This window comes from Temnothorax curvispinosus, unplaced genomic scaffold, assembly GCF_003070985.1.
Source record: "Temnothorax curvispinosus isolate PA1 unplaced genomic scaffold, ASM307098v1 QBEX01015898.1, whole genome shotgun sequence".
NCBI classification, from domain to species: domain Eukaryota; kingdom Metazoa; phylum Arthropoda; class Insecta; order Hymenoptera; family Formicidae; genus Temnothorax; species Temnothorax curvispinosus.
Genome location: NW_020225678.1, coordinates 452,510 through 478,255, shown reverse-complemented (window position 1 = coordinate 478,255; position 25,746 = coordinate 452,510). Strand labels below are relative to the sequence as shown.

At 41.4% G+C, this 25,746-nt stretch overlaps 3 protein-coding genes across 6 annotated transcripts; 2 read left to right on the top strand and 1 right to left on the bottom strand.

Annotated features, from left to right (window-relative positions):
• Nucleotides 1-521: 521 nt before the first annotated feature.
• On the top strand, nucleotides 522-14,109 carry LOC112466137 (organic cation transporter 1-like). 4 transcript variants are annotated; one of them, XM_025034051.1, is made up of 9 exons: nucleotides 522-647; nucleotides 1,267-1,638; nucleotides 9,844-10,102; nucleotides 10,632-10,723; nucleotides 11,152-11,355; nucleotides 11,693-11,942; nucleotides 12,069-12,200; nucleotides 12,824-13,178; nucleotides 13,430-14,109. In XM_025034051.1, exons 1-9 carry the CDS (start codon nucleotides 522-524, stop codon nucleotides 13,698-13,700), a joined length of 2,061 nt encoding a protein of 686 aa, XP_024889819.1. In that variant the 3' UTR covers nucleotides 13,701-14,109. The 4 variants fall into 4 exon arrangements, with proteins under 4 accessions (XP_024889819.1, XP_024889818.1, XP_024889820.1 ...); XM_025034050.1 differs by having other exon boundaries at nucleotides 12,821-13,178; nucleotides 13,430-13,700; XM_025034052.1 differs by having other exon boundaries at nucleotides 568-647; nucleotides 1,263-1,638; nucleotides 12,821-13,178.
• Nucleotides 14,110-14,212: 103 nt separating this feature from the next.
• On the top strand, nucleotides 14,213-16,845 carry LOC112466141 (tubulin beta chain-like). Its single transcript, XM_025034057.1, has 3 exons — nucleotides 14,213-14,448; nucleotides 14,789-15,465; nucleotides 15,579-16,845. The coding sequence occupies exons 1-3, from the start codon at nucleotides 14,392-14,394 to the stop codon at nucleotides 16,186-16,188; spliced, it is 1,344 nt and encodes a 447-aa protein (XP_024889825.1). The 5' UTR covers nucleotides 14,213-14,391; the 3' UTR covers nucleotides 16,189-16,845.
• Nucleotides 16,846-17,302: 457 nt separating this feature from the next.
• On the bottom strand, nucleotides 17,303-24,768 carry LOC112466140 (tubulin beta chain-like). Its single transcript, XM_025034056.1, has 4 exons — nucleotides 24,438-24,768; nucleotides 20,895-21,003; nucleotides 18,685-19,258; nucleotides 17,303-18,437 (listed from the first exon to the last, which is right to left on the bottom strand). The coding sequence occupies exons 1-4, from the start codon at nucleotides 24,492-24,494 to the stop codon at nucleotides 17,807-17,809; spliced, it is 1,371 nt and encodes a 456-aa protein (XP_024889824.1). The 5' UTR covers nucleotides 24,495-24,768; the 3' UTR covers nucleotides 17,303-17,806.
• Between the last annotated feature and the right edge of the window lie 978 nt (nucleotides 24,769-25,746).

Sequence of the window (25,746 nt, the reverse complement as noted above, 5' to 3'; positions counted from 1 at the left end):
ACCGTGCGCGACCTTGTGCCCCGTATACCCGGTGGTGAGACGCGCGTTGTAGCACGCGCTCCGAATCGCGGAAAGCCCGCCGCTCTTGAAACAGCCCGATTCGGCACGCTCGGGGGGTACGTCGGAGTGAGGCAGCCGGACGGCAGGAGGACGAGGGGGCGAACGAGGGGGAGGACGAGAAGAAAAAGGAGGAGAAGGTGGAGGAGGAGGAGGCGGGGGTGGAAGAGACGAGGGAGGGTAGAGGCAAGCCGCCAAGGAGGAGGAAAACTTCCTTGGTGCGCGGTCTCGGACGAAGGGGGCGAGAAACGTGCGTTTGTAATTCGGCGTGGCTGCCTTCGAGGATGAGCGACGGCGGTCATGCCGTGTAATTCGAAGGTGTACCACGCCACCGTCGCATCGTGCACGATCGTCGTCGTCGTCATCGTCGTCGTCGCCGTCGTCTCCGCCGCCGCCGTGCTGGTCGTCCACACCGTCGTGGTCAAACTGTTGAGACACGGCAGAGTCGCGGCATCGCCGGAAAGATGAGCTCGATCGACTTCGACGAGGTGCTGGTACACGTGGGAGAGAAGGGCCGATACCAGAACATCATGTACTACTTGCTGTGCATACCCGCCACCCTGCCGGCCGCCTTCCTGGCGTTCTCACAAGTAAGCACGTTGTCTGATGTCACCTCGGAGAGGTGTGCCCTGTTTGGAGATCATTATCGAGATGGAGATTAATGCATTGTGGCACTAAGGGCAGGAATATGATTTTTTTTTAAGTCACGACGCGGAGTTAATTTTGTTCTTAATTTATGTAACAAAATTTCAAGCAAATATTTTTATTTTTTAAAAGGTTATCGTAAACCGCAAGTTTATAATAAATAAAAGATATTTTTATTCATAAATCGGATTACATTGGTCGTACGATTAATATTAATGCAACATTAAATTATGTATACAATCTTTTCGCATATAGATAAAAATTAGTGGCGAGTTTGCTATTATTATGGAAATTTTTTACGATGATTTAAATTCTAGCTTGAATATGCGAAAGCAAATGAATAAATTTAAAAATGCTCATATTCGACATTTAAATTTATAAAATATTGAAAGTAAATATTAAAACATATTGAGTCTTGCATAATTTATTACAAAAGTAGTAAAACCTACAGTAAGTCAGATTGTTTAAATTAGCAATGTTCATACAAGCGGTAAAAGGCAGATGCGAAAACAATGTGCGGGTCCGAATAATTAATCTTAATTAAGACTCGCAATTTCGAGACAGGTGTTCGTGAGCGCCTCGCCAGAGCACTGGTGCAGGATACCGGAACTGGACAACCTGACGGATCTGATGTCGCTGGAGGAGAGGAAGGCGCTCTCGTTGCCGTACTCGGTCAAGCCCGACGGCAGGAGGATTTACTCCAAGTGTCATATGTACGACGTGAATTACACGGAGATAATTGATTCGTGGCTCGGAGGCGCCACGAATATGTCTAACACCACCGACAGCCCGTCGTTGACCACGTCTCCGTCGTTCGATTCACCGTCGACCCGATTGCCATTGCCGCCGGTCAGTAGCCCCGACTGGCCGATCGTCGGATGCCAGTACGGATGGAACTACGACACCAGGGATTACGACAGCACCCTCGTGACCGAGGTAAACTCGACTTTTTCTCTTTCACCGAAAAAAAAACCGCGTGCCATTCGTCGGCGTGCCGACGTGCCGAGACGACTGTTTCCGTCGTAATGAGGCACTTGAGGCATTCACGTTTCGCACTGATTGTGAGTGGGCAATAGCAGATCTTATGGATTGTTTGGATAGCTTTGATGTAGAAGAATCCAAGTTCAATTTCTTTGTCTCCATTGAAAGACGAGCAATTATTTTTACGGCAAACAATAATCATAACAGTTTTTAATTTGGAGATGTAAATCTAACTCCAATTAAATAACGACTTTTTTTAAATGAAATATCTCATCTAAAGACGAATGGAATATATTCAGCGTTTTCCGGTGTTCTGCGTATTTAACTGCTTAACGATGTCTCTATTGTTACCCGTCGTTATATAATATAACGCGTCGTAAAAAATTTTAAATTATTGCAGTTGGTGTAATTTCGACTTTATGAGTCGACTTGTGTTCTTCTACTGTTGTAAAAAATCTCTAGAATAAAACGTGGCTATATTGTCATCAGGATGTTACAGAATATCGACTTTAGATCGTTCGTAAAAATGAAATTATTCCACCCGCAATTTACTTATATCTATATAGCAAATAATAAATTAACAAAATTAAATTTATAATAAATAATTCTGTATCGACAGATTAAATTCATTAAGAGCAGAGCAGAAGCAGTTTTTTTTTAATTCGCGAACAAAGAAAAAAAACATTTTCATACGCGAGTGGGTAATTTTAAAGTAAGCAACAGTGCTAAATCATTAGGAGAAGGATTCATATTTCTATTCAGAAAGATTTCGAAAATATGATTAAATATTTAACAGATACAATCAATCATGAAGAATACTTTACGATCGATTTGTTCGGTTCAATTACTGTTTCATATTTTTTTTATTAAATAAAATAACGTGATCCGCGGAATGGGTACCAGTTATGGGTCTCTCATCAACTCTCATAAAAATGTCGAAGACAAAAAAATTGTCTGAATATAAATGCACATTTAGCTTCTCTATCCTCTATATAGTCGTAGCGCGAAGTGTACTTTGACGATTTGCTTAATACTCCCACGAGGCTTAATAGTCGCCGACAAATTTCTTTCCTCGCAGAGCATCGGATTTCACCCACGTCGCCTTGGCCTTTGGCTTCGTAGTGTGCATCCCGGCGTTTGTGCACCAACGAGTGCATCGCGGCGACGAGTTTTCTGCTGCGTCCCGTTCGCGGAATCGCGAAGTTACGTGTACTTCGCAATGTTCTCGCACGGTCTCGCTTTCCGTGAAGTATTTGCCGGCGATGACGAGTATGATTGGCGCGAACGGATTAAATCGTGCGGCGCGGATTACGCGCGATTAGTTCCGATTAAGCGCGACGATCGTGGAACGAAATGGCCAAATGTTGAGACACAAAGTTCCCGCGTCTGTCGTACCTCGCGATATGATTTCTCGATCGTCGTCGTGAAGTAAACATGCCGAGGGCAATTTGAATATATTTGCAGTGAAAACATATCGAAGCAAAGAAATGATATTTCCTCGCAGCGAGATAAAAATAAAAGAGAGAGAGAGAGAGAGAGAGAATACATTAAAAATTAATTCTTTGACTAAAGAAAAATGAAAGAAATTAGAAGAAAGCAATTGATCTTCTCACTGAAGTTATTGAAAAAGATTAAGTATGCACAAAACAATTTTCTTAATAGTACGAGGTCAAGAATTAAGGCGTGAAATTAATATTTATAATTCTATCTATCCTAGATGATTCGTCATATCCTCTGTCTATGACGAGGACCCATTATTTTGCTTGCATGAAATATTCGTCACCGCATTTTCGTAAACATGTACATTATAGAAATTAAACTCTTGATATAATATTAAATTGCTTCCCGTGATAAAATATGAAACGTGTGTTTCAATCTTTTGCCGAATCCAAAAATTGTTTTATATATAACAGTACTATCATAAATATAAATGGAATGGATTTATATTTTATTGCCGTCGGTACTCTGTGCTTACAATTTTATACATTTGTTTTGCTGCAAAACTTCTCGAGAAGGCAACACGTGTCCATGTTAAGTCCGCAGTCAAGTCAACACCGCGTATCGCGTTTCCGAAAGAAGTGGCTATTTTCCGCCATATTTGAATACCGAAGAAAACAACTGGGCCGGCGGCTAAACCTCGCGATCACGTGGCAGCAGCCGTAAGTGTTCATTAAGACATTATTAAATTGCCACAATTAGACAACGCGGTGGACTGCTGGCGTAAATGGGAATCGCGATGCACGCGGGGTCGAGGATCTTAGGCGTGTTTTTTTTCATCTTCATTTATTCTTCTATTCGATTCTACCGACTTTGCTGCGCTAGAAGAACTGTGTGTAATCTCGTAGCGGGCATCGTAATGAGACAATTATTTGATATATGCGATAAACCACAAAACCATAAAATAATGTCGTAGATTGCAACAGTCTGCGAGTTGAAGACTCTCACGATGCAAACAGAAAAACATCAATTCTCGCGTGTTGAAAGGCGACTGATGTTTAAAAAAAGGAAAAAGTACGTTTACTTGCCGAAATTATGGATTGAACGAAATATTTATTTTGCATATCACGAGTGTTAGTCTTCTTTATGACATTGCATTTGATAAATCAGAATTATACACATACTCCTCGCGCGTTTCTCAAAATATCTGATAAGCGTGGCGTTAAGCCTATCACCGTTTCACGCGGTATCACGTTTTACGTTTATTGTACCTATATTTGTTCAGTATATTTGTTTATCCGCTCTCTCGCCGATGTTTGCACGCCCGGTTTTTATTCAGTGCGACGGTTACATGAGTTACCATTGCATTTCCGTCCTTTAAATTAATCATCCGCAAAATTTATTTAACTGACGCGAAATACAACAATTTATACAGTCGAATTTAGCTCCCTTTTGCGCCGGGATTTAATTTAATGCGATAAACGTGGGAAATAAATCTCGTTGATTTGTATGCGCGTCACGTTTCGCTACACCATTATCGAGTTAGCGAATTAAATTATTACTGGAATTAATGTACCTCTCGTCGCCTCTGGGTTTTTTTTCTGTCGAAATTATTGTATAACGAATCGCTATATAAATTAATGGTGCTGCAAGCAGCATTAAAAATCTATATAAAAATCTATACAATCTTGAACAGAGCGATAATAGATCGATCCATCAACATCGCTGCCGCGCGGTGAACGATTCATCAAGCGTTCCCCGAAAATTGCGAGAGGTGACGTGGCGCGTTTCGCGTTGACGCGAGCGATTTCCAAGATTTCGTCTGCGGGGCCGATACGCGCGCGAGAATTCCAGCAACGAGATAATCGTCAACAGGTGAACAAGGTTGATGAGCGACCGAGTGACTGGCCGATAGGTTGCAGCTCTGGTGGCGTCAGCAATTGCCGACCAATTTACCTACCCCCGCATCCGGTCATGTGATATGTCACATCAAACGCCTCGCACAAACTGCCAAGCTCTCTTCATGCAGAGGGTATATGTTCCTACGTACTTGGTTGCCGCCGGCATTCAACGTGACCAGCTTCCGTTTTCTCTTTTTCTTCTCTGTTCCTCTTTTCTCGCCGCTTCCCCGTCCTCGCGTCTTCGCAAGTCGATCATTTCCGCACCTTTCGCGTTCTTCGGCAAATTTTCTTTGTCGATCGTCTAACGATTTCGTATCTCCGAGACGTTTTCTGTATAACAATTTTCATTTTCAATGATGGTTGAGATAACACGACGTATCGATAAAGCAACGACTCGTACATTTTATTTCTAAAGTATTATTTGTATTGAAATTTTCTGATTAACGTGGCGCTTGCTTAATTAATACGCGACACATTGTTTTGTTGAAACGATGAAGTTATTCTTTTGGAACGCTTATGGTCGATCTAGAAAAGTGTTCTTCTTCTTTTTTTCTTTTTGCGAACGTATGCATCGACGAGGGAGAGACGTTGGCCAGTGGCAAAGCGCGCGTGGGCAGTCGCGCTTGTATACTTTACTTCCGATCGGATGATTTATTGTGCTCGATTTAGGAGCTTCGTTCTAATGACATCACGCCGCGCGAGACCGTGGAACGGGTCATTGTCTTTTCCGTGTCGACATATGACAAGCAGCCTCGCCGAAGACGAATACACCGCATATCCGCTGCTTCCTGCCCGGATCTAATTTGTCTCTCGCAGGGCAAAGATAATTTATATCCATATATTTCGTGCTTTACATGCACAATTTATACATCTGTATAAATTGTGTAATTACAATTATTAGCATTTCTTGACGCAACCATCTCAGAAGAGATTCAGGCAAAAAAATTAATAATAATAATAATAATAATCTTTATTATATTAATGTATAAAATCGATAACTAAATTATTTCATAACTAAATTCTAAATTCTCTTATGCAGCGTTAGTTGACTTGTCGTTACAACAGGCGGCAATTTGAACAAATATATTTCATTAGGGAAAGGATTATTTCTTGCTTGTTCCACCGCAGGTTCCTTAGGACGCCGTGTCATTCTGTATCACGCGGATCAATGAGCAGCTTAATGAATACATGAATATGTATGGACACGCGAGAGTACTTGAAAATCGCTGACTTTAGATTGATATTCAAACTAACAAAACTCCGAGTTTTCCTTCCACATTAATTGCTAGGAACATGTAAAGCATCTATCTTAAATTAATAGTAGAATAACTTGAACGATAGCGATTGCAATTAGAGATACGCGCGCGAATCTACTTAATTAACCACTTCGTAATAGATTGACAAAATATATGTATATGTATCGACAGGGGCCAGGCGTGTAACGACTTTTTCGTAACGAAACGAGCGATGTATAAACGATAAAAGGGGTGACTGAAGCGTTGGCGTACGGCTACATACGGTAGAAAGTGATAGCGATTAAGAACGGAAAACGGAAGGACAGGATTTGCCTCGATGGCTCTTTGCGTCATGTGTCTGCGTAAATCCGGAGCGTGTAAATATACACGCGTACCCATACAAACGCATAGAGATGAAACTGTGGTGCAGTTCTAGGATAAATATCGCGTGGCGAGTAGAGAGGCTTTTGAGTCTCGTGTCAAATTTCGATGTTCAGTTTTTTTAAAATGGATCACGAGCCACGGATTGTTCAGTTATCACCGATAAACCATCAATTCCCGAGTTGTACGACTAATGTAAAAGTTTTTAGTGTCGTTTCTTCGCATTTCTTTCTCGCGTGGTCCAACACTTTGCAACCTACTTCGACGCATCGTTCCACAAATATTAGTTGCTTTCCATTTACATCAAAACTTAGATAATTCTCACTTGTGATGTCACTCTGTCTTTATTATTCATTAATTGTCAAAAAGGATAGAACGACGTCACAAGTGAGAATTATCTGAGTTTTGATGTAAATGGAAAACACCTATTGTCACCGTGCTCACCGTAATTCAACGTAGAATTTAATTTCGATGTTAAACCTGCGCGCAACGAGCAGGACAAAAACAATCGCGGTAATGAACGGCACTACGGTCATATCAATATTGATTTCGAAGTGTGTCAGGGTGATGAAATGCATGCGTGTTATTAGTGTCCTTATGGGCGCGTGCACTGCCCTTGACAATAACTCGATAACATCATCGTTAGCGGGCACACTCTCCTGTCTTTCCGCGCAATTTATCTTTTGCGCGTTTCGCGCAGACCTCGAAAGTCCGTGAGTGGCAATTTGCTTAAATCAGACTTCATGTCAAAACTATTAACACCCACCGGTGAACTTTATTTGTCGAGGCTAATAGCCACTCGATTGCGATTTCGTTTGTTTGGGATACGCTTAATTAACTCAATTGCATCTTCAAATTAATGGAAACTCTTAAACTCACACAATTACAAGTAGGAGAAGTCAACGTGTTTAACAATGCACTTCTCGAAAGTCCCGAGACGCAATCTTCGTTACTAATAAGAGAAAAACGTCTAAAAAAAAAGATTCAAGATTTTTCTTTCATTTATCCAAATTTCGCGACTTTGCGATATCGCACGAATTTAATAAAAATTATAGATATTTCGTTACTTTTTAGGAAAAATAATTGTTTAATTAGAGTATTATTAAAATCCAATTAAAATGTATTGCATTTATCGTCATCATTTACATCAACAAACATACGATCATCGAGGCGTTCGTGTCGGGTTCGCCGCGCGAGATCGCGCCAGAGAAGAACGAAAGAGAGACAGAGGGAGAGACGGGGGCTTTAAAGGGCGCGAGGGGGGGATCGTGTTCCTCCTGTCAAACGAGGGTGATGGACACCTCTCACTGTGGGAAGCCTCACCAATACACCTTGGCGTCCTTCGGACGCGCGCGTACGGATACGCGCATCACGCATACTTACGCGCGACCCGTACGCCTACGAGCCTGTGCGATTTCCATGCCATGCTGAAAAGCTCGCACACGTACACGCACGTGCGCCCCCACTGCCCCACTCGCGATAAACACGAGCGCGTACTTACGTCGGTAGGCCTCCTGCGTAAACGCAACGAGATGAAACGTCCCCTTCCACCGCGCCGCGCTGCTGGTCCAGCGGCATCCCTCCTTCTCCCTCCCTCTCTCACTCAGCTTCCCTCCACACCGATTCCATTCCTCATTCCTCCTCGCGCGCGTTCCCCGCGTGCGTGTGTCGCCGATGCTGGACCGACGAACAAATGACGATCGGCCGAGTGACGCGTGTGTTCACACGTGTGCGAGCACGCACTCCGGTTCGTCACTAATGTCGGCCCACAGCTCCGTATGCATTCTACATTCTACGGATGCACAGGATGCTTTATGACGTTTAAATCTCAGCACACTCTTCTGCGATAAACTTGTGGTCGAGCTCCTCTCGGCAAATATTGATTAGTTCATGTAAAATATTTGACTTCAATTTTTTCGTAGCATTCTGAATATTTTTTAAATAAATAAAGACTGCTTAAGAAATTCTATAATAAAATAATATTTACCATAAAAAATTCTTTTTTACTAATTTGAACCTTCCGGAGAAGGGGCACAGAAGGACTATCCCATCCAAAAAGAAAAAAAGAATTAGAAAAGATCCTTCATACAAAGCTGCGTACTTAAAGAGTTAAACAGCATTGCTTAAAATTATCCTGCCACGCCAGATGTCTGTGTTTGCATGTTAATTCTTCGAAATTTTATTTTAAATGTAAGTAAGTGTATGTAAAGAAAGACCAGTTCTCTGCCATGAGTTCCTAATTGATTTTTTCCAGTGGAAATTTAATCGGAGCCCTTTAAAGTTTTGACGTTAAATATCTTGGTGAAGCTATATTCCAAAAAGTTTGCTAAATATTTTCCAACGTATCACGTTTGCAAATCTGAAGCTTTTGTTTATCATTAAAACAAGCAGTTCACGTTGTATTCTCATACTTGGATCTGTGTGAGTTTAAGAATTTTCATTAATTTGAACGAGGGTTCACGCATTCTGGGATTACAGCATCTTATATTCTTATACCATGATGCAAACGTGTCAAGTTCTCTCTCGTACTCGGAGTCACATTCATCAGAATCGCGACGCCCGCAATTGCATATATGTCTCTCTCATGCGCGTTACAGACGTACACATACTTATGCTCACGTAGGAAAAAACAATAGCGATTTGATCGGATTAATCACTTTTTCGGGCTAATTATTTCTTCGGTACCGTTCGCTCTTTGAAGTCATCACGCAGTTGATATTTCCTCCTTTACGTGAAAAATTTCCCATCGTGTCTATATATAGTAATTTTACTTCAGTCTTTTCGCTTTTGACATCCATCGACAATTTGGTACGTCTAGTTGCATCTCTCGATTAGTAAGCAAGCACAAACAGAAACTTTAAAACAGTCTCATTAATTAAACTTTATTAAAGCATACAAGCTTACAATTCTTCTTGATACTATCAACAAGATATACGTATATATTCTCCACAAAAAGTTTCCATTTTATTGTTCTACTAATTTCTTTAGTTAATAAAATTTCAATGTTTATTATATCGAAAAAACTTTGACATTTTCCGTAGAAATAACACAGAAATGAATAAATTACGCGTTGATATGAATATTTTATTATTTTTTTATTTCAGTTTCTGTCTAGTTTATTATTTTTAATCATCGGATTACTTTTCCGGCGCGGTATACAATTACACGCTGGCGAAGTAGTTTAATGGCGTTCTACATCCACATAGCTAGACCTGGTATGTGACAACAGCTGGTGGCCTTCCACGTCGACGACGTTTTTCTACGTGGGCAGCCTCTTCGGCAACGTCGTGTTCGGTTGGATCGCGGACAAATGGGGCAGGAGGACGGCCTTTTTCGCCATCCTGTTTCTCGAAGTGATATTCTCCATCGCCACGAGCTTCAGTCCGAACTACGTGATCTACACGGCGCTGAGGACCGTGAACGGTCTCTTTTTTCCTGCCATTTATCAGATACCTTTTATACTCGGTACGTTGGGCACACGTAAATCGCAGGCTATTTAATTTTAAATGAAAATCTAATATCAATTAGAGAAATTGCAATTTAAGGTCCGAGGTAGATCTTGGTAGTCTAATAATATATTGTGTGAATTTTGTATACTTTTTCCAAATTGCGCGCCGACTTTTTTATCGGTCTTTAAACACACAGCTCTTTGTTGGAACAGTAAATTCACATGTTTAAATCGATAATCGATTTAACTTTTTGATGCTGATAAGCATCCTTATTAAAAAAATATATACCTAATACAAAAGTTTCAAGGAAAATTTAAATGCAGGAGAAAAGTCCGAAAGATCAGAACCGTGTTTTTCAGTCACCGTTACTGCACAAACCCAGGTAGCAGAGTGACGTCAAATGACGTATTAATAACGTCTTAATGACGTCTTTAACGTCAATAAAACGTCTTTCTGCCACCTGGAAACATGATCACAAATAGAAACGTCGAAATCGACGTTCGTGTAAAATGCAAAATACTTCTGTATGATAAATTTCGTTGCAGCTCTCGAATTAATGGGACCGAGATACCGTACATTCGCTGGGATGGTGATCTGCATGTTTTTCGCCACGGCGATGTCTCTTCTGGCGCTGTTGGTAAGCACTCTTTCTTTACAAAATACGAAGGGGCAAAGTGGCGAATACGCTAGTCGTTTCAAAATCTCGCCATCGCGAATACCTCAAAGCTCGTATTATCCCGCGAGAGACAACTCGCGGATCTCGCAATGGATTCAACGCGAGGGTGCAACGCAGATCATTTTGCAAGCGATCCATCAGCGTGCATCATACGGTGCGAGCGTATGCAAATACGAGTGGTCGGCCGCGCTGCATGCTAATGCAATAGAAACATTCTGGCATTCGGACGTTCCCGAAGCTACGCGCGCGCCCGGATACGCACGGTAGTCGTGAATTTCGTGGAAATTTCAAGTTTTGCAAAAAAGAAAACGTCCGGAAATTAAAAACAGTAACTATTTTTAACTAAATTGTCATTATATGCTTTCGTTCTTTTCCTTTTGTCTGATTAGGGTTACTTGTTAAGACACTGGTATACCCTGTCGTTAGCCACATCGGTGCCTTTCATTCTTCTCTTCAGTTACTACTGGATCATCCCCGAGTCACCGCGGTGGCTTCTCAGTAAGAATAGAATAGACGAGGCGGAAGCGATCGTCCAACAGATGGCAAAAGTCAACGGCAAAACAGTGCCTACGAACTTTCTCAGAAAGATGGAGGTAACTTCACTATTTAATCGCCGATTCCTTTTGCTTATGTCTGTCAGTGTGTTTCCTACATTAACTCCTAAACTCTTTTTGATCGATCTGGACCAAATTTTGCACAGTTACTCTCTAGACCTCTGCGGAAAATGTAGGCTACTGCGAGACCTGGACACCCCATTCCCTCCCTCTGATTTTATCCCTTTGACACCTTGTATGATAATCCCTTACGATCCCCATCAACGCCGGCTAGTTTAAGCTAATAATTTATTAAATTCGGATAAGGTATTACATCTTCGTTACTATTTTGCAATACAAGGGCTATATATGAAGTCATTAGCGACGTTATTTGCAGATAGAAATATTAAAGAAGCAAGGGATATCGTGTAACGGTAGGAATTCCAACGACAGTAACATCGACGTGGAAGGCGAAAACAGATCGCCGCCGACGTCCGCGACGCCTATGGACCTGATCACAAATCCAAATATCAGAAAGAAGTTCTTCATCCTCGCTTTCGATTGGGTGGCGAACGCGGTGGTGTACAACGGGCTATCCTACAACACGACTAATCTGGGTGTCTCCGATTACCTAGCTTTCTTCATTGGTAAAGGATTCTTCTCTCTCTCCCTCCTCGCCAATTTGCTCGTTAACATAAGTGCATCGCGATCTGAGATGAAAAAATTATTAATCATAATCCTGCATTAACATATTCTTCTTATCTTTATTGCAGGAGGAATCGTGGAGATTCCGTCGTACTTTATTACGTGGTACGCAATGGACAGATTGGGCAGGCGATGGGTACTATGCGTGACTATGATGCTTGGTGGGCTCGCTTGCGTGTCCTGCATGTTCGTGCCCGAAGGTACTATTTTGTCGATTTACGTCTTCATTCAAACAGTCTTTAGCGAACAGAAATAATTTTACATCTCTCTGAACAACTTCAGAATTATTTCAAATATTTAAATGTAATTATTTATTTTGTCGTATCGCACGTACGTGGATATGGAACGCCGGATATGATATCCCTAACACCGACCGGGAGAAAATGTATGATGACGACCGTTTACCACGTTGCTCATCTCCACGTTATTCGATTATCTCCGCGGGATAAAATTGAATAAAAGTATTAAGCCGAATCGCACGCCTTTGCGTCATGGCGGCCTCAACGTCATTACCTTATTGAATTCGTCATGATATTGTCACACGTCCAACGGTGTGAGAGGCAATTACTGTTGCCGACGTCACGACGTTTATGAATAAACGTTCGACCTGCTTATAAATTAGTTACCGTCATGCCGCACGCATACTTAGCTCTTCTCTCCTCGGAAACCCACGATATTCACAGAAATCTCAAATTTTCGTTAAAAAGAAGATAGGAGAAATTTAAGGAATGGTAAAATGACATGAGCGAACAAAATCAGGACTTAAAGATTCCATCCATGGAATCACACATCCTGTATACATGATCGGCCTTTGTCGCAGCAGACGCGGTCTGGGTGACTGTGAGCCTGGCGATGATCGGCAAATTCGGCATCGCTGCGTCCTTCGCCGTCTTCTACGTCTTCGTCGGCGAGCTGCTGCCGACCGTACTGAGGTCCCAGGCGATGGGCATTGCCTCCTTCATCGCCGGTATCGGCCTCCTCACCTTCCCCTACATCGTTCATTTGGCGGTCTACTCGAGAGTCTTACCCCTGATCGTGATGGGATCGCTGAGCCTCGCCGGTGCTCTCACTTCCGTATTCCTGCCGGAGACGCTCAATATCCATCTGCCGCAGACGGTCGAGGAGGGCGAGCTCTTCGGGGCTGATTTCAAGCTGTGGTCCTGCCCGACGATACCAAAGTTAGTAATGTCACTGAAAGGTTTGGCACGTTGTAGAATGTAAAAAGGAATTTTATTTTCAAGAAAGAGAACTCTCAAAAAACAATTTTCTTATGTAATTAAATTTGTTTTATAGTAGATTCTTCGATTTTATTTTTAAATTGTTTTCGACGAATTTCATTCTTTTATTATTATTTTATAGTAATATTAATGATCGTCTTCTTCATGTTTACATTAACAAACTTGGTACCGATACTTGCTATCGGTTTCAGGAAAGGTTCAAGCAAGTCCGAGTCCATGCCGTTGAAGTACTTAGTGAACGGCGGACCGGGTAGTCGCTCGTCTACCTCGAAGGTCGCGTCGCAGGAAGGCGCGACTACGTCAGAGGGCGAGAAGCCAGCTGCCGTGCTGCCCTCGAAGGAAGAAGAGGCGAAGAACTTAAGCGCTCCACCAAAGGCGGAGGAGCTGACGAATGTCGAGGTCGTCGGGCCGAAGACGGCTAGCGTGGTGGTGGAAGTGTCCGTGTGCCGGAAGTCGCAATGAGAGACGAGGACGGGATAAACAGACAGTCTTATAATTAACTCTTTACAACGTTGTATCATAATTACCAGTATAGGACACGCATTGTATTTATTTTTCCATTTATTATAATGTACTTCCTTTGTAAAACCTGCCTGAGTTTGTCGACTAGAGCACGATTCAATCCCCGTGTGTTTTTTTTTTCTACGCTGCTGAAGAGTGCTTCCAACTTCGTCGCGGTGTGTGTGCGTGTACATTGCGTGTGATTGATAACGCTCCGTGCGAGGATTAACGTCCCGGGATCTACGAGAACTCCAGAGTGTAACGCTATACTTTTTTATTTGTTCGGTTAAACGTCGATTTTACATTTTGTCCTTATTAAGAAGATCTTGTTGTGATTTTAATTAGTTTAAATAAAATATCTTAATATCTATTGAGACGGATAATCGTCTGAGAAACCTTGCATGATCAATATTTCACGTTCTATAATACCATGAATAATAAGTAGAAAATTATACAGGTGGCCAGACAGTCACCAAGGAGAACTTGGCAGTCGCCTGTTTTCTGTTTTAATGACATCTTAGGCAAGTCCGCGATCTCCTCGTTTTATCATCCTTGAATTTTGAGGACCGACTTCTTCCACGGCTAGTAGAATAATCATTATTGAACTCCGTGCAATTATTTTGTTCAAAAATTTCAGAATAACTAATACAAAATGCGTGAAATTGTTCACATCCAAGCCGGTCAATGCGGCAATCAAATTGGCGCCAAGGTTAGTATCCCTCAAAATATATAATACGATAATGTCAATCTTGATTAGTTAATTTGTAGTAGCTGATATCTATATCACATTTAAGCATAACATTATGTTTCGAATAAATATCTTTAAAAACCTTATATATATAAAATTTAATTATTAATTTACATAAATTTACATAAATTTTTTAAAACATTTAGTTAAAAATAACACTTATATAATTAAATATACAACACTCTTATTACGATCATTCTTTTCTCGATTAACAATTCACATTTCTGTCTTTTCTATTATTGTATACCAATATATCTCTCTTCTCACAATTTAATTCTTAATTATTCCTAACCATTCGCAGTTCTGGGAGGTGATTTCAGATGAACACGGCATTGATCCTACGGGCATCTACAAAGGAGACTCGGAGTTCGACTCGAAACTTCAGCTGGAACGGATCAACGTCTACTACAATGAGGCGTCCGGCGGCAAATACGTGCCGCGTGCCATCCTCGTCGATCTGGAACCCGGTACCATGGACTCCGTGCGCTCGGGACCCTTCGGACAGATATTCCGACCGGACAACTTCGTGTTCGGCCAGTCGGGGGCCGGCAACAACTGGGCCAAGGGTCACTACACCGAGGGCGCGGAGCTCGTCGACTCGGTGCTCGACGTGGTGAGGAAGGAGGCCGAGAGCTGCGACTGCTTGCAGGGATTCCAGCTCACGCACTCCTTGGGCGGCGGTACTGGATCCGGAATGGGCACTCTGCTCATCACGAAGATACGAGAAGAGTACCCGGACAGGATCATGAGCACCTTCTCCGTGGTACCGTCTCCCAAGGTTTCCGACACGGTCGTGGAACCCTATAACGCTACCCTGTCGGTTCACCAACTGGTGGAGAACAGTGATCAAGCTTATTGCATCGACAATGAAGCACTCTACGACATTTGCTTCCGTACTTTGAAACTGACTACTCCCACGTACGGCGATTTGAATCACCTCGTGTCGGCTACCATGTCCGGCGTAACAACCTGTCTAAGGTCTATAATACATAAATGATGATTATTAAATTTAAACAAATTATTAATATAATAATAAAAATACGGATAAAAATATTGTAAATCAATACGTAATTTATCTTAAATGGGTACAGATTTCCAGGTCAATTAAACGCCGATTTGAGGAAACTCGCGGTGAACATGGTGCCGTTTCCCCGTCTCCACTTCTTCATGCCAGGTTTCGCGCCTCTCACGTCCCGCGGGAGCCAACAGTACCGTTCCCTCACCGTGCCGGAGCTCACGCAGCAAATGTTCGACGCGAAAAACATGATGGCGGCCTGCGATCCGCGCCACGGTCGTTATCTCACCGTGGCGGCCATCTTCCGCGGCAGGATGTCGATGAAGGAGGTGGACGAGCAGATGCTCAACATACAAAACAAGAACAGCTCGTACTTCGTCGAGTGGATACCGAACAACGTGAAGACGGCGGTGTGCGACATTCCGCCGCGCGGCCTCAAGATGTCCGCCACTTTTATCGGCAACTCCACGGCTATTCAGGAGCTGTTCAAGAGGATCTCCGAGCAGTTCACGGCGATGTTCAGGAGGAAGGCCTTCCTCCACTGGTACACCGGCGAGGGTATGGACGAGATGGAGTTCAACGAGGCGGAATCGAACATGAACGATCTGGTGTCGGAATATCAGCAGTATCAAGACGCGATGGCGGAAGACTACGAAGAAGTGGATGAAGAGGAAATAGAAAATTAGAAGAGAGAGGAATCTAACACGGAAGATCGCGCGCACTTGCGCAATTCTTTGACGATTCTTTTGTACAATATTTTTGTATCTGTTATTTTTACGTTTTTTAATGAATGTTTTACACCGTTTTGTATATATGTTGTCCGTATACACGAATTTTTAGATTTTTTAATGATTTGTATGCTTACTTTGGTGAAGTTTATAAAAGACAATACTTATTGAAAAAACTCCAAATTGGTCTTTCGATTTAATATTGCAGTGGATTCTTCTAAGTACGCTGTATTTTAATGCTTAAGGAATTTACACGACTCAATTAAGGCTCTTTGTTACACAGATAATATCATCTCTATCAGTTAATGACATTGTACGAAGCTCGATATAAATACGCCTCTTAAATAAGACAAGTAAACGCTGGCGTTTAGGCGCGAGTCTCGTTATCGAACTCGTTATCGTCCTTCTGGTCAACTGACATTGATGAAGCCAAGGCCTCGGCAAAAATTGGCGATCACGCATTATCTCATCGGTGCCCCGAGGGCAAACACTTTATTATTGCGTACAATAAAGGAGAACGCGTGTTATTGCGCGTGTTATTTCTCACCGTAGCTACTATCTTCAGAGGTAAAATGTCGCCCAATCTATATGATATGTAATACATTAAAAGTATAAGATTACATTTTATCCCGTATTCTTTAAATAATATATAAATCATAAACGATAAAGAAATATACAGCGCGTGAGGAGAGTCTTTTTTAATTTTGACAAGATATAATTTCTTTTAGATAAGGAAATATTGAAAATGCAGAATAATAAAAAGTACTTCGCCAAAATTGGATTTTAAATTAATTACTATATGCAAAATAACGACGCATAAATTTAAACTTTTTTGAAAAAAGTTATCTCCATTGATATATAAGCAAATCGATTAATATCGACGTTTTCAAAACGCATTGTGATTTGTAAAAAATATAGATACTATCGAGATTGAATAAAATTGCTGTACGTAAAATTGTGTATTGCAATATAAAAAATCTAAATATGTAGTACAAGGGTTATCAAAAATTTAGTAGGTACTACAATATTGAGAAAAATTATGGAAAAGGGAATTCAAAATGACTTTTTTCCATTACAGTTTGACATTTCATTCTTTCGTGGCTATAAATACAAAAATTTGATTTTTCAACGATTTTTATTACACTCCAGTCTATGCCATATATTCCTCCAAATGACATATCAAAATCCTTATGATTATCACTAGTAAAGCTGAATATAACATAGGCGTATCATAGATACATAATACAAGATCAATAGAAGAAGCTATTTTACATTCTAAATAATATTATTCTTCGCATTAATTTAATATTCGTCGCGACATCATTTGCCTTCGAATATTGATTTTTATAAATATATTTCGGTATCACACGATTCGTAAAAAAGTAATCTCGAACGCCTATATTACGTCCGTCTCAGCGATTACAAAGCGCATCGCATATCGTATATAAAAGTATCAAAAGACGGCTTTTCGCGAGCTGCGCACGATCGGTCTCATGCGAAAGCTCCTACGATGACGAGACAGAGACAGAGAGGCTGAAGATAAACCTCTAGTAAAAAAGAAAACTGGTCGCTGGTTTCAGTTTTCCTGCTCGCAGGTCTCGAAGTCGTCAGCGCACTCCTCCACCTCGAAGTCCTCCTCCGCCGTAGCTTCCTGGTACTGCTGGTACTCGGACACCAGATCGTTCATATTGGACTCGGCCTCGGTGAACTCCATCTCGTCCATACCCTCGCCGGTGTACCAGTGGAGGAAGGCCTTTCTCCTGAACATCGCCGTGAACTGCTCGGAGATCCTCTTGAACAGCTCCTGTATGGCGGTGGTGTTGCCGATGAAGGTCGACGACATCTTCAGGCCCTTCGGCGGGATGTCGCATACCGCCGTCTTCACGTTGTTCGGTATCCACTCGACGAAGTACGAGCTGTTCTTGTTCTGCACGCTGAGCATCTGCTCGTCCACCTCCTTCATCGACATCCTGCCGCGGAAGACGGCCGCCACGGTGAGGTATCGGCCGTGGCGCGGATCGCAGGCCGCCATCATGTTCTTCGCGTCGAACATCTGCTGCGTGAGCTCTGGCACGGAGAGCGCGGAATATTGCTGCATGGACCGGGATGTCAGAGGCGCGAAGCCCGGCATGAAGAAGTGCAAACGTGGGAAGGGCACCATGTTCACCGCGAGCTTCCGCAGATCGGCGTTCAGCTGGCCGGGAAACCTGAAGAAGTCAAAATACGCTTTATTCGTGAACCATGCTTGTGAGATAAAAGTTTTATTATTGGCGAATCCATATTATTCTCTCGACAAAGATTATTAGTTGATATACTGTTATTTAAAACAAGAAAAAATATTTTCTATTTTACGTATTGCTATTTCTTCATCTACGTCATGTATTGATAATTAGAAGAATTGTATTTTTTCTTTTACAAATTCGCTTATTACTGTCATGGATTTTTTATGCACACCTAAGACAAGTGGTTACTCCGGACATAGTGAGCGAGACCAGGTGATTGAGGTCGCCGTAACTCGGGTTGGAAACCTTCAAAGTGCGGAAGCAGATGTCGTACAGGGCCTCGTTATCGATACAATACGTCTCGTCGGTGTTCTCCACCAATTGATGCACCGACAGGGTCGCGTTATAGGGCTCCACGACGGTATCGGACACTTTGGGCGACGGCATCACCGAGTAAGTGTTCATAATCCGGTCGGGATACTCCTCGCGGATCTTCGAGATCAGCAGGGTGCCCATTCCGGACCCGGTCCCACCGCCCAGCGAGTGGGTGAGTTGGAAACCTTGCAGGCAGTCGCAGTTCTCGCACTCCTTTCGCACCACGTCGAGGACAGAGTCGACCAGCTCGGCACCCTCGGTGTAGTGGCCCTTCGCCCAGTTGTTACCCGCCCCGGATTGCCCGAACACGAAGTTGTCCGGTCTAAAGAGCTTTCCGTAAGCGCCGGAACGAACGGCGTCCATCGTTCCCGGCTCCAAGTCCAGCAGGATCGCGCGCGGTACATACTTCCCCCCATTCGTGGACGTCGCGACTGTAATGGGGAAAAAGAAAAACGAAATGAAAAGTCAAATAATATACATTTGCTCATTCAGATATTTTAGAAGTACAAGAGATGCGTAAAGATATTCGAAAAAAGAACAACTTCTAAAATATTTTGCTAAGTAAAAAAAGCAGTAAAATCTCTTTTTCTATTGCTAAATATATGTATTGAAATAACGATGAATAGAATGTAATATGATGAATTGTACTCAATAGTCGCGGTGATTCAAGACGTCAAGACGTCCATATTAGATTGACCGATATTGTTATGCTACTGAAAAGTCGTGCCGATCATAATATAATCGACGGAAATGCGTACATGGATGGAACCTTTATCGTTTGCAAATGAAAAGCTATCGTAGGATAATATGAAGATTTATATATTAGGCGACTAATTAGCATTACAATGTAAAATTATTTTAATTTTATGGTAGATATGAATAATCATAATTAATAACGATAAAATATATGTACTTTTACTTTTAATCAGTTTCTGATAAAATATTTCGTATTAATTATCAGTGCTTAGTAGAATGTTTGATTGAATAACATGATTGAATATAATATGGCTCTGAAAATATAAATTAAATAGAAAAGAAAGATACAAATGTAAAAACTTAAAGACATGAGTTTTTTCCGCATATATTTGAATCTATTTCCAACAACAAGTCACTCACGACGACGGGTGGTGCGTACATTTCACTCGTTTGTTAATTAAACTGTTTCTACCGTGGAGCACGTGCCGCACGTTTCATTCTCGGAAATAATCTCGTTTTCGCGACGCGAACAAGAAGTCCTGAGAAATCGTGTTGCAGCCGCAACTTACAACCTTAAATTCGACCACGGAGAGACGGCTATTTTCAGCGTAAAATACGTGTCTCAACGCTCCTCTTCTCCCACATTCCGTCGGTGCAGGACACGCGATTTTCTATCTTTCTCGTTACTGCTATTTTCGACGCGAAGGCAGTAGAATCCGCCGAAGTAATTAAAAAGATTCTGTGCAATTTATCTCTTTAATTAGTCTTAATTAAATTATCTAGTTAAGGTGTTATTATGTCTACTTTCTTGTCGTTTTTAATATTCCTATTTTAAACTGTATGTTCATCCTTGTGCGTATCTTTCAACTAAGAAGTCAGATATATCAAGTAATCTGTTATATATTATTATGTTTGTTAATTTATTTGAAATTAATTATTTAAAAATGTTTCTTGCAAATATGAGAAAATATTTTTCGAACTCGGTCCGTATAAATAAATAAATAAATTCCAACTCCAAATATGCTGTTAAATTCGTAGTGTCAAATTATACTCAAGTTGAATCATTTTTAACTAGATCTATAGGTCACCACTGCTTCTAATTCAATATGTCGTTTAATTTAATTAAAACAATGTTAATTTAATAACTGAACCAATGGAGTTAAAATAATACTGTTTTATGTTAAAATAATAAATTTTGACACACATGGTAGTTAAAAATAACAAAATTTTATTTAATGCAAGGTTCAAATTTCATCCTTCAATATTTGACAGTGTAACAGACTGAATTTAAAATAAATTATAATCTGCTCTATATAAAGAACGAAGAAAGAAGAAGAACACGCAAGCTGTAATATTTACATATGCCCTTACCAGACGCTTCATTATAGTACACGGAAATTCGTTCGAGCTGCAGATCGCTGTCACCGTGATAAATGCCCGACTGGTCGATGCCGTGCTCTTCAGAAATAACTTCCCAGAACTGCAACGTGATTTGTCAACATTAACATTTTGGAAGCCAACTGTTTAAACAGAGTCTATACTTATTTCCGAACATATCCGAACATATCCAGTATAATCTAACCGGAAAAGTAGTTCAATACAAGAATATAGCAAGTGTCTCTTAATGTTTTGTAAATATATAGCTTATCGTAGGTTTATTTTACTACACTTTTCCTGCGAGCCACTCGACGTGTCGAAGGGGCAATTTCCCTCCGAAGCCGAGCGCGCGTGCACCCCGAACTCCGGGGACAAGGATAACACGCGCGACATCCAAAAATAGAGACGTACGGAATTAAACGCGGCCTGTGCCCCCTGGCTCATGTCCACCCTCCCGTTAAACATTTCTCCTCTCCATTTGTCTTGTCTTTACTATTTTCTCCGCCTATTAATAGCGAGCCGGTGTGCCGGTCGCCTCGGCCGCCGCCTCTCGGCGAAATGGGCCTCTCTGATTATTCTAAATGCATCCTCGCTGCATTTACGTGCATCACGTACGCGACGCTCATTATCGCACGAACATGAATAGAGATTAGTCATTCGTCGCACGAATTCGTCGAGATAGAGAATTTGTTTTACAAACTGGTATTTTACTGGGAATATATTGTCGCGCATATCAGATATGAAGAAAAATTAGGTTTAATAGATTCTTAAGAAGATTTTACGTTGATGCTCGGACTCGCGTAAAACGTGAAACTGTGGTATAATTATTATCGCTTGACCGATTCACTGATCGTTTCCTAGCGAGACTATCTTGGCTTTTCAACCGGTGTTTCGATTACTCGAGGAACATCGTCGTACAATCATCGTGTAGATCACGACTGTGTCCGTAATCCTACAGGAACTTCGCTTTTGCTTGCTGCGATCGTTAAAATCTTTCGAGCGGAAAACGATGCCGTGAAACCGACGATAGATCCACGAAGAGAAGGGACGATCCTTTTCAAAGAAGATGATCTTACGAGCGCTTCACTTTCTGGATCGACAGAAATAATGCGTCCAGTGATTGGCGAAAATCGAATCAGTAGGATTGACAGATCGATTCGTTCGAACGAGTGACGTACTTTCCTCGCGCGTCTCACATCTTTTTTATCAATCATTTGTTTTTAGATTTCTAATGATAAAATATCTTTCTAATCTAAATCTAGTAAATATAGATAGAAATTGAGGGCTATATATGTAAAAGCAATTATTAATAAGCTTCTTTAATTAATTAATGGATAAATATGCCTTTCGTATCAATTTAGTGTAATATTGCTATCCGATTATATTATTTCTCATTCATATTCTCGAACTAACTTTACTTGGCTTTTACTATACTATTGGTAAAAAAATTTTTCTGACTCATTGGGTTGGTACTCCGTATTCTGGTTCACAATCTGGTATGCGTCATTGCCCGATGAGCAATGCCGCACGAAATATCAAGAAGCATCTTTTAATTCGTAACAAAGTTACACAGAAATTTGATAAGACATTATTTGCCGAAGATAAACCTCGATAAAGCAGAAAGTTTACTTTATTGAATGAAATTAAAAGTACGTGCCAGAGTAATTTTGATTTTATGAACTTTGTATTTCAATTAATAATTTAAACTGCTCGCAAAATTATAACAATAACGCAAAAATGTATGGGTATATATGGAACATCTCAAAATAGAGTCAAGAGCACAGAAATAAGATGATAAAGACACAGTAAGTTATTAAGATTATAAACTGCCTGATTTACGGAAGATGAAATTCCTTGATATTGTCTGTGAAATAACAAATGTAATTGCGATGGATGTATCGCGTCCAGATTGTCACGCCTACGAACACGATCAATGAGATTAGCGCATCTGTAGTGCTTCGCGATAATACTAGCTTCGTATAATGTGTCGAATAACGCACCTTATTCAGACTCAACCGGCACTAAAATTAATTAACAGTAACACTCAATTTCAGCTACGCATCGGTCTACGGCTTCGCGATATAATTATCCGATTTAAGCCTCAGAAACTATTTTTTTATGGTCGTATTATAAACAGCTTTTTATATTTGTCCAAGACGCAGAATTAATTTAATTTTTCATACAATTGACTTATTTATTCCAAAAATGAATTTCGAGACGTGCACTTCCACGCCCACTCATTTTCACGCCGATGAACGGTGAACGCGATTACTGCAGAATCTTAAGTGTTTTTCAAGTATACGCGATCGTCGTTTCCTGCCATCGTGTGCCGGCGCGATTATAACTTGGATCACTTCGCGCACTTCGGTCGAAGGGGGTCTTCAATGTCGAGTGCGGTTCTTTAAATTTCATTCGTTGCGCGCCGCCTTATCTTCAATTCGATTACAGCCACGGTCGAACGTTATGTACCATCAAGTAAGATTGCTTTTTTTTATGGAGCGACGTAACGTACATGCGTTCTTGCCGGTTATTGCTCCACCGAGTTTATCGATTTTGTCCAGAAAGATGAAGAATAGGACGAATTTATGGAAATAACTTTTTTTTTATTATTAGAATAATATAACGCGTTCAATAAGATAATGTACAAAAATATTTAATTTAAAAAGGATTGTATCCCATAAAGATCGAAGTGACCATTTGACGGATAGTTTCCGGTGTGTCGCTTATTTGAATATAAAAAAAAATGGCAAGAGGGTCTGAAGAGTGCCGAAAACCACGAGAGTGTCTCGAGCGAACTCGTTGATCGATGCCTCGAAGACGATGAGTCATAATACTTGACTTGTTCTGACTTGTTCGCGCTTTAATTGACAGTCGTCTGTCGTCTCGGTACGAAGTAAAACGGATTTACAGTTAATTTCCGGACACCGCGTATCTTTTAAATAGATAATTTATTCTTGTCCCATCGACGCTTCTGTACTCCACACCTTATTGAATGTGTAAATGTGTACCCGAATAAATCACTTCCATTCATGCTTCTGAGTTTTGATACTGAAGCTATTGACTGTTTGCATCTTTTAATCACTGAATTAAAAACTCGCCCGCGGATTTAAAACTATTTCATCAATTATTAAATATTCATTATAAAATTCTGATATTAGAATATTCAATATAAAAATTCCTCGATACTTTCTTTTGACAATCTATTTTTATCTAAAACGCTTCCTTTTATCAAAATTGGATAAAAACATATAAAGGTACGATTTGAAATCTGTTGCAGAATTTGTCATTAAAATACATCGCACCAGTATGACGTGTGCAAGAATATTGTCGATATTTAAAAGATACGAAGGCTATGAAATAAATAAAATAAAAGTATCGCTGTCTCGATAAATTATCTCTTAAATTTTCGCCAAGGAAAATGGTCCCATTAAAATACCAAGGTATCCCGGTATGTTTTATGAAATTCTTTTCGTATGCGTGTGAAAATGTATGAAGCGTAGAAAAAGATGTCTTTTCAGAGCTGTCGTGTCGACCTACCTTCGCGCCGATCTGGTTGCCGCATTGTCCAGCCTGCAGATGCACGATCTCCCTCATCCTGTCTTCCTTTCAGCGCGGAAAAGCGGTACGGGGCGAGAGGGAAAACAGCTGATCTCTCCTGCTGGACCTGCCGGGAACCTTCTCTGTCTTGTGCCGTGGGTGCTAAGGATCCGTGCGTGCGCGCTCGGCGTGTCGGACCGGAGTGCGTGCGTGCGGCTGAATGCAACCGAGCCGAGGAGTGCAGCCAGCCGAGTCGCGAGTCGAGCCTGAGAATGAACGACGAAGCGGTATTCGTGACGTGAGGGAAACGCACTCGTGAGTCGTGCCGGCGTCCTGAGCTCCACTCTCCCGAGGTGAATCTACCACTCGACGACGCGACGTCGGGATCAAGCCTCGGGAGAGGAGCGGGGAGGAGTCCGTCGTCGCGACGGAAGAAGGAGGAAAGAGAGAGAGAGAGAGCGAGAAAGAGGGTGAAGGAACGGACGAGCGTCGGCTGATAAGCGGCGCGAGAGTAAACGGGAAGGAAAAACGTAGGGGGTTTGTTCTTGCTCCGGGGTTACATCCCCCGAAAAGGGGGACGCATGCCGAACCCCGTACGTATGCACAAATCTGCGCATATCCCTCGAGTACCGCTTCCAGTCGGTTTGTCTCTTCTCGCTAAATGCGCGAGGCTTAATCTGGTCAGCAAAGCGAATGGTCATTTTTTTTATCGGCAGCGTGTTTTTTCCAGCATTTCCGAAATTGGGCCTTTGAAAAATAAGTAATTAATAACGCGTATTAATCACCGCTGCAAATTAATTCCCGGAAGCTGCGGGCCAATTACGGCTCGCGTGCGAAATATTGTTCGATGCGTCGCGAGACCGTACGATTATTCTTTATATCGAATTACCTTGAAGCTCATTCACCGGAACTGTAACAGGAGATAGAACTTCTCTCTCTCTCTCTCTCTCTCTCTCTCTCTTTTTTTCCTTTTTTTTGGAAAGTATTTCCTCCTGGTTGAATGCAGGCGAAGGTATCAGTGGTATCATGTTTAACGGAAGCGTTTCGGTCACATGAATTCTGGGGCAACACACATGCGTGTCCGCTAATGTCTATAATTACCACCGACGCATGCAAATGTCAGGATGTAATAGAAATGAAATATAAGATTAAATATAGAATAGCACGTTTAATTATAACAATTTTACAGTTTAATCGCTTTGCCGAACTTTCAGATAATTATCACGTGCATTATGTACAGCTAATTAAATTAATACCACAGTTAATATATATATTAATATTCTTCAGTTATTTAGTAATTAAAAACTTA

Excerpts from the sequence above, each read along its gene's own strand:
- LOC112466137 (XM_025034050.1), top strand. The coding sequence starts at position 522 with ATGAGCTCGATCGACTTCGACGAGGTGCTGGTACACGTGGGAGAGAAG. Across the intron at positions 10,724-11,151 it reads TGTCTCTTCTGGCGCTGTTG|GGTTACTTGTTAAGACACTG; the intron begins GTAAGCACTCTT and ends TTGTCTGATTAG. Across the intron at positions 13,179-13,429 it reads TCCTGCCCGACGATACCAAA|GAAAGGTTCAAGCAAGTCCG; the intron begins GTTAGTAATGTC and ends TATCGGTTTCAG.
- LOC112466141 (XM_025034057.1), top strand. The coding sequence starts at position 14,392 with ATGCGTGAAATTGTTCACATCCAAGCCGGTCAATGCGGCAATCAAATT. Across the intron at positions 14,449-14,788 it reads GCAATCAAATTGGCGCCAAG|TTCTGGGAGGTGATTTCAGA; the intron begins GTTAGTATCCCT and ends AACCATTCGCAG. Across the intron at positions 15,466-15,578 it reads GGCGTAACAACCTGTCTAAG|ATTTCCAGGTCAATTAAACG; the intron begins GTCTATAATACA and ends AAATGGGTACAG.
- LOC112466140 (XM_025034056.1), bottom strand. The coding sequence starts at position 24,494 with ATGAGGGAGATCGTGCATCTGCAGGCTGGACAATGCGGCAACCAGATC. Across the intron at positions 21,004-24,437 it reads GCAACCAGATCGGCGCGAAG|TTCTGGGAAGTTATTTCTGA; the intron begins GTAGGTCGACAC and ends ATCACGTTGCAG. Across the intron at positions 19,259-20,894 it reads GTACTATAATGAAGCGTCTG|TCGCGACGTCCACGAATGGG; the intron begins GTAAGGGCATAT and ends TCCCCATTACAG.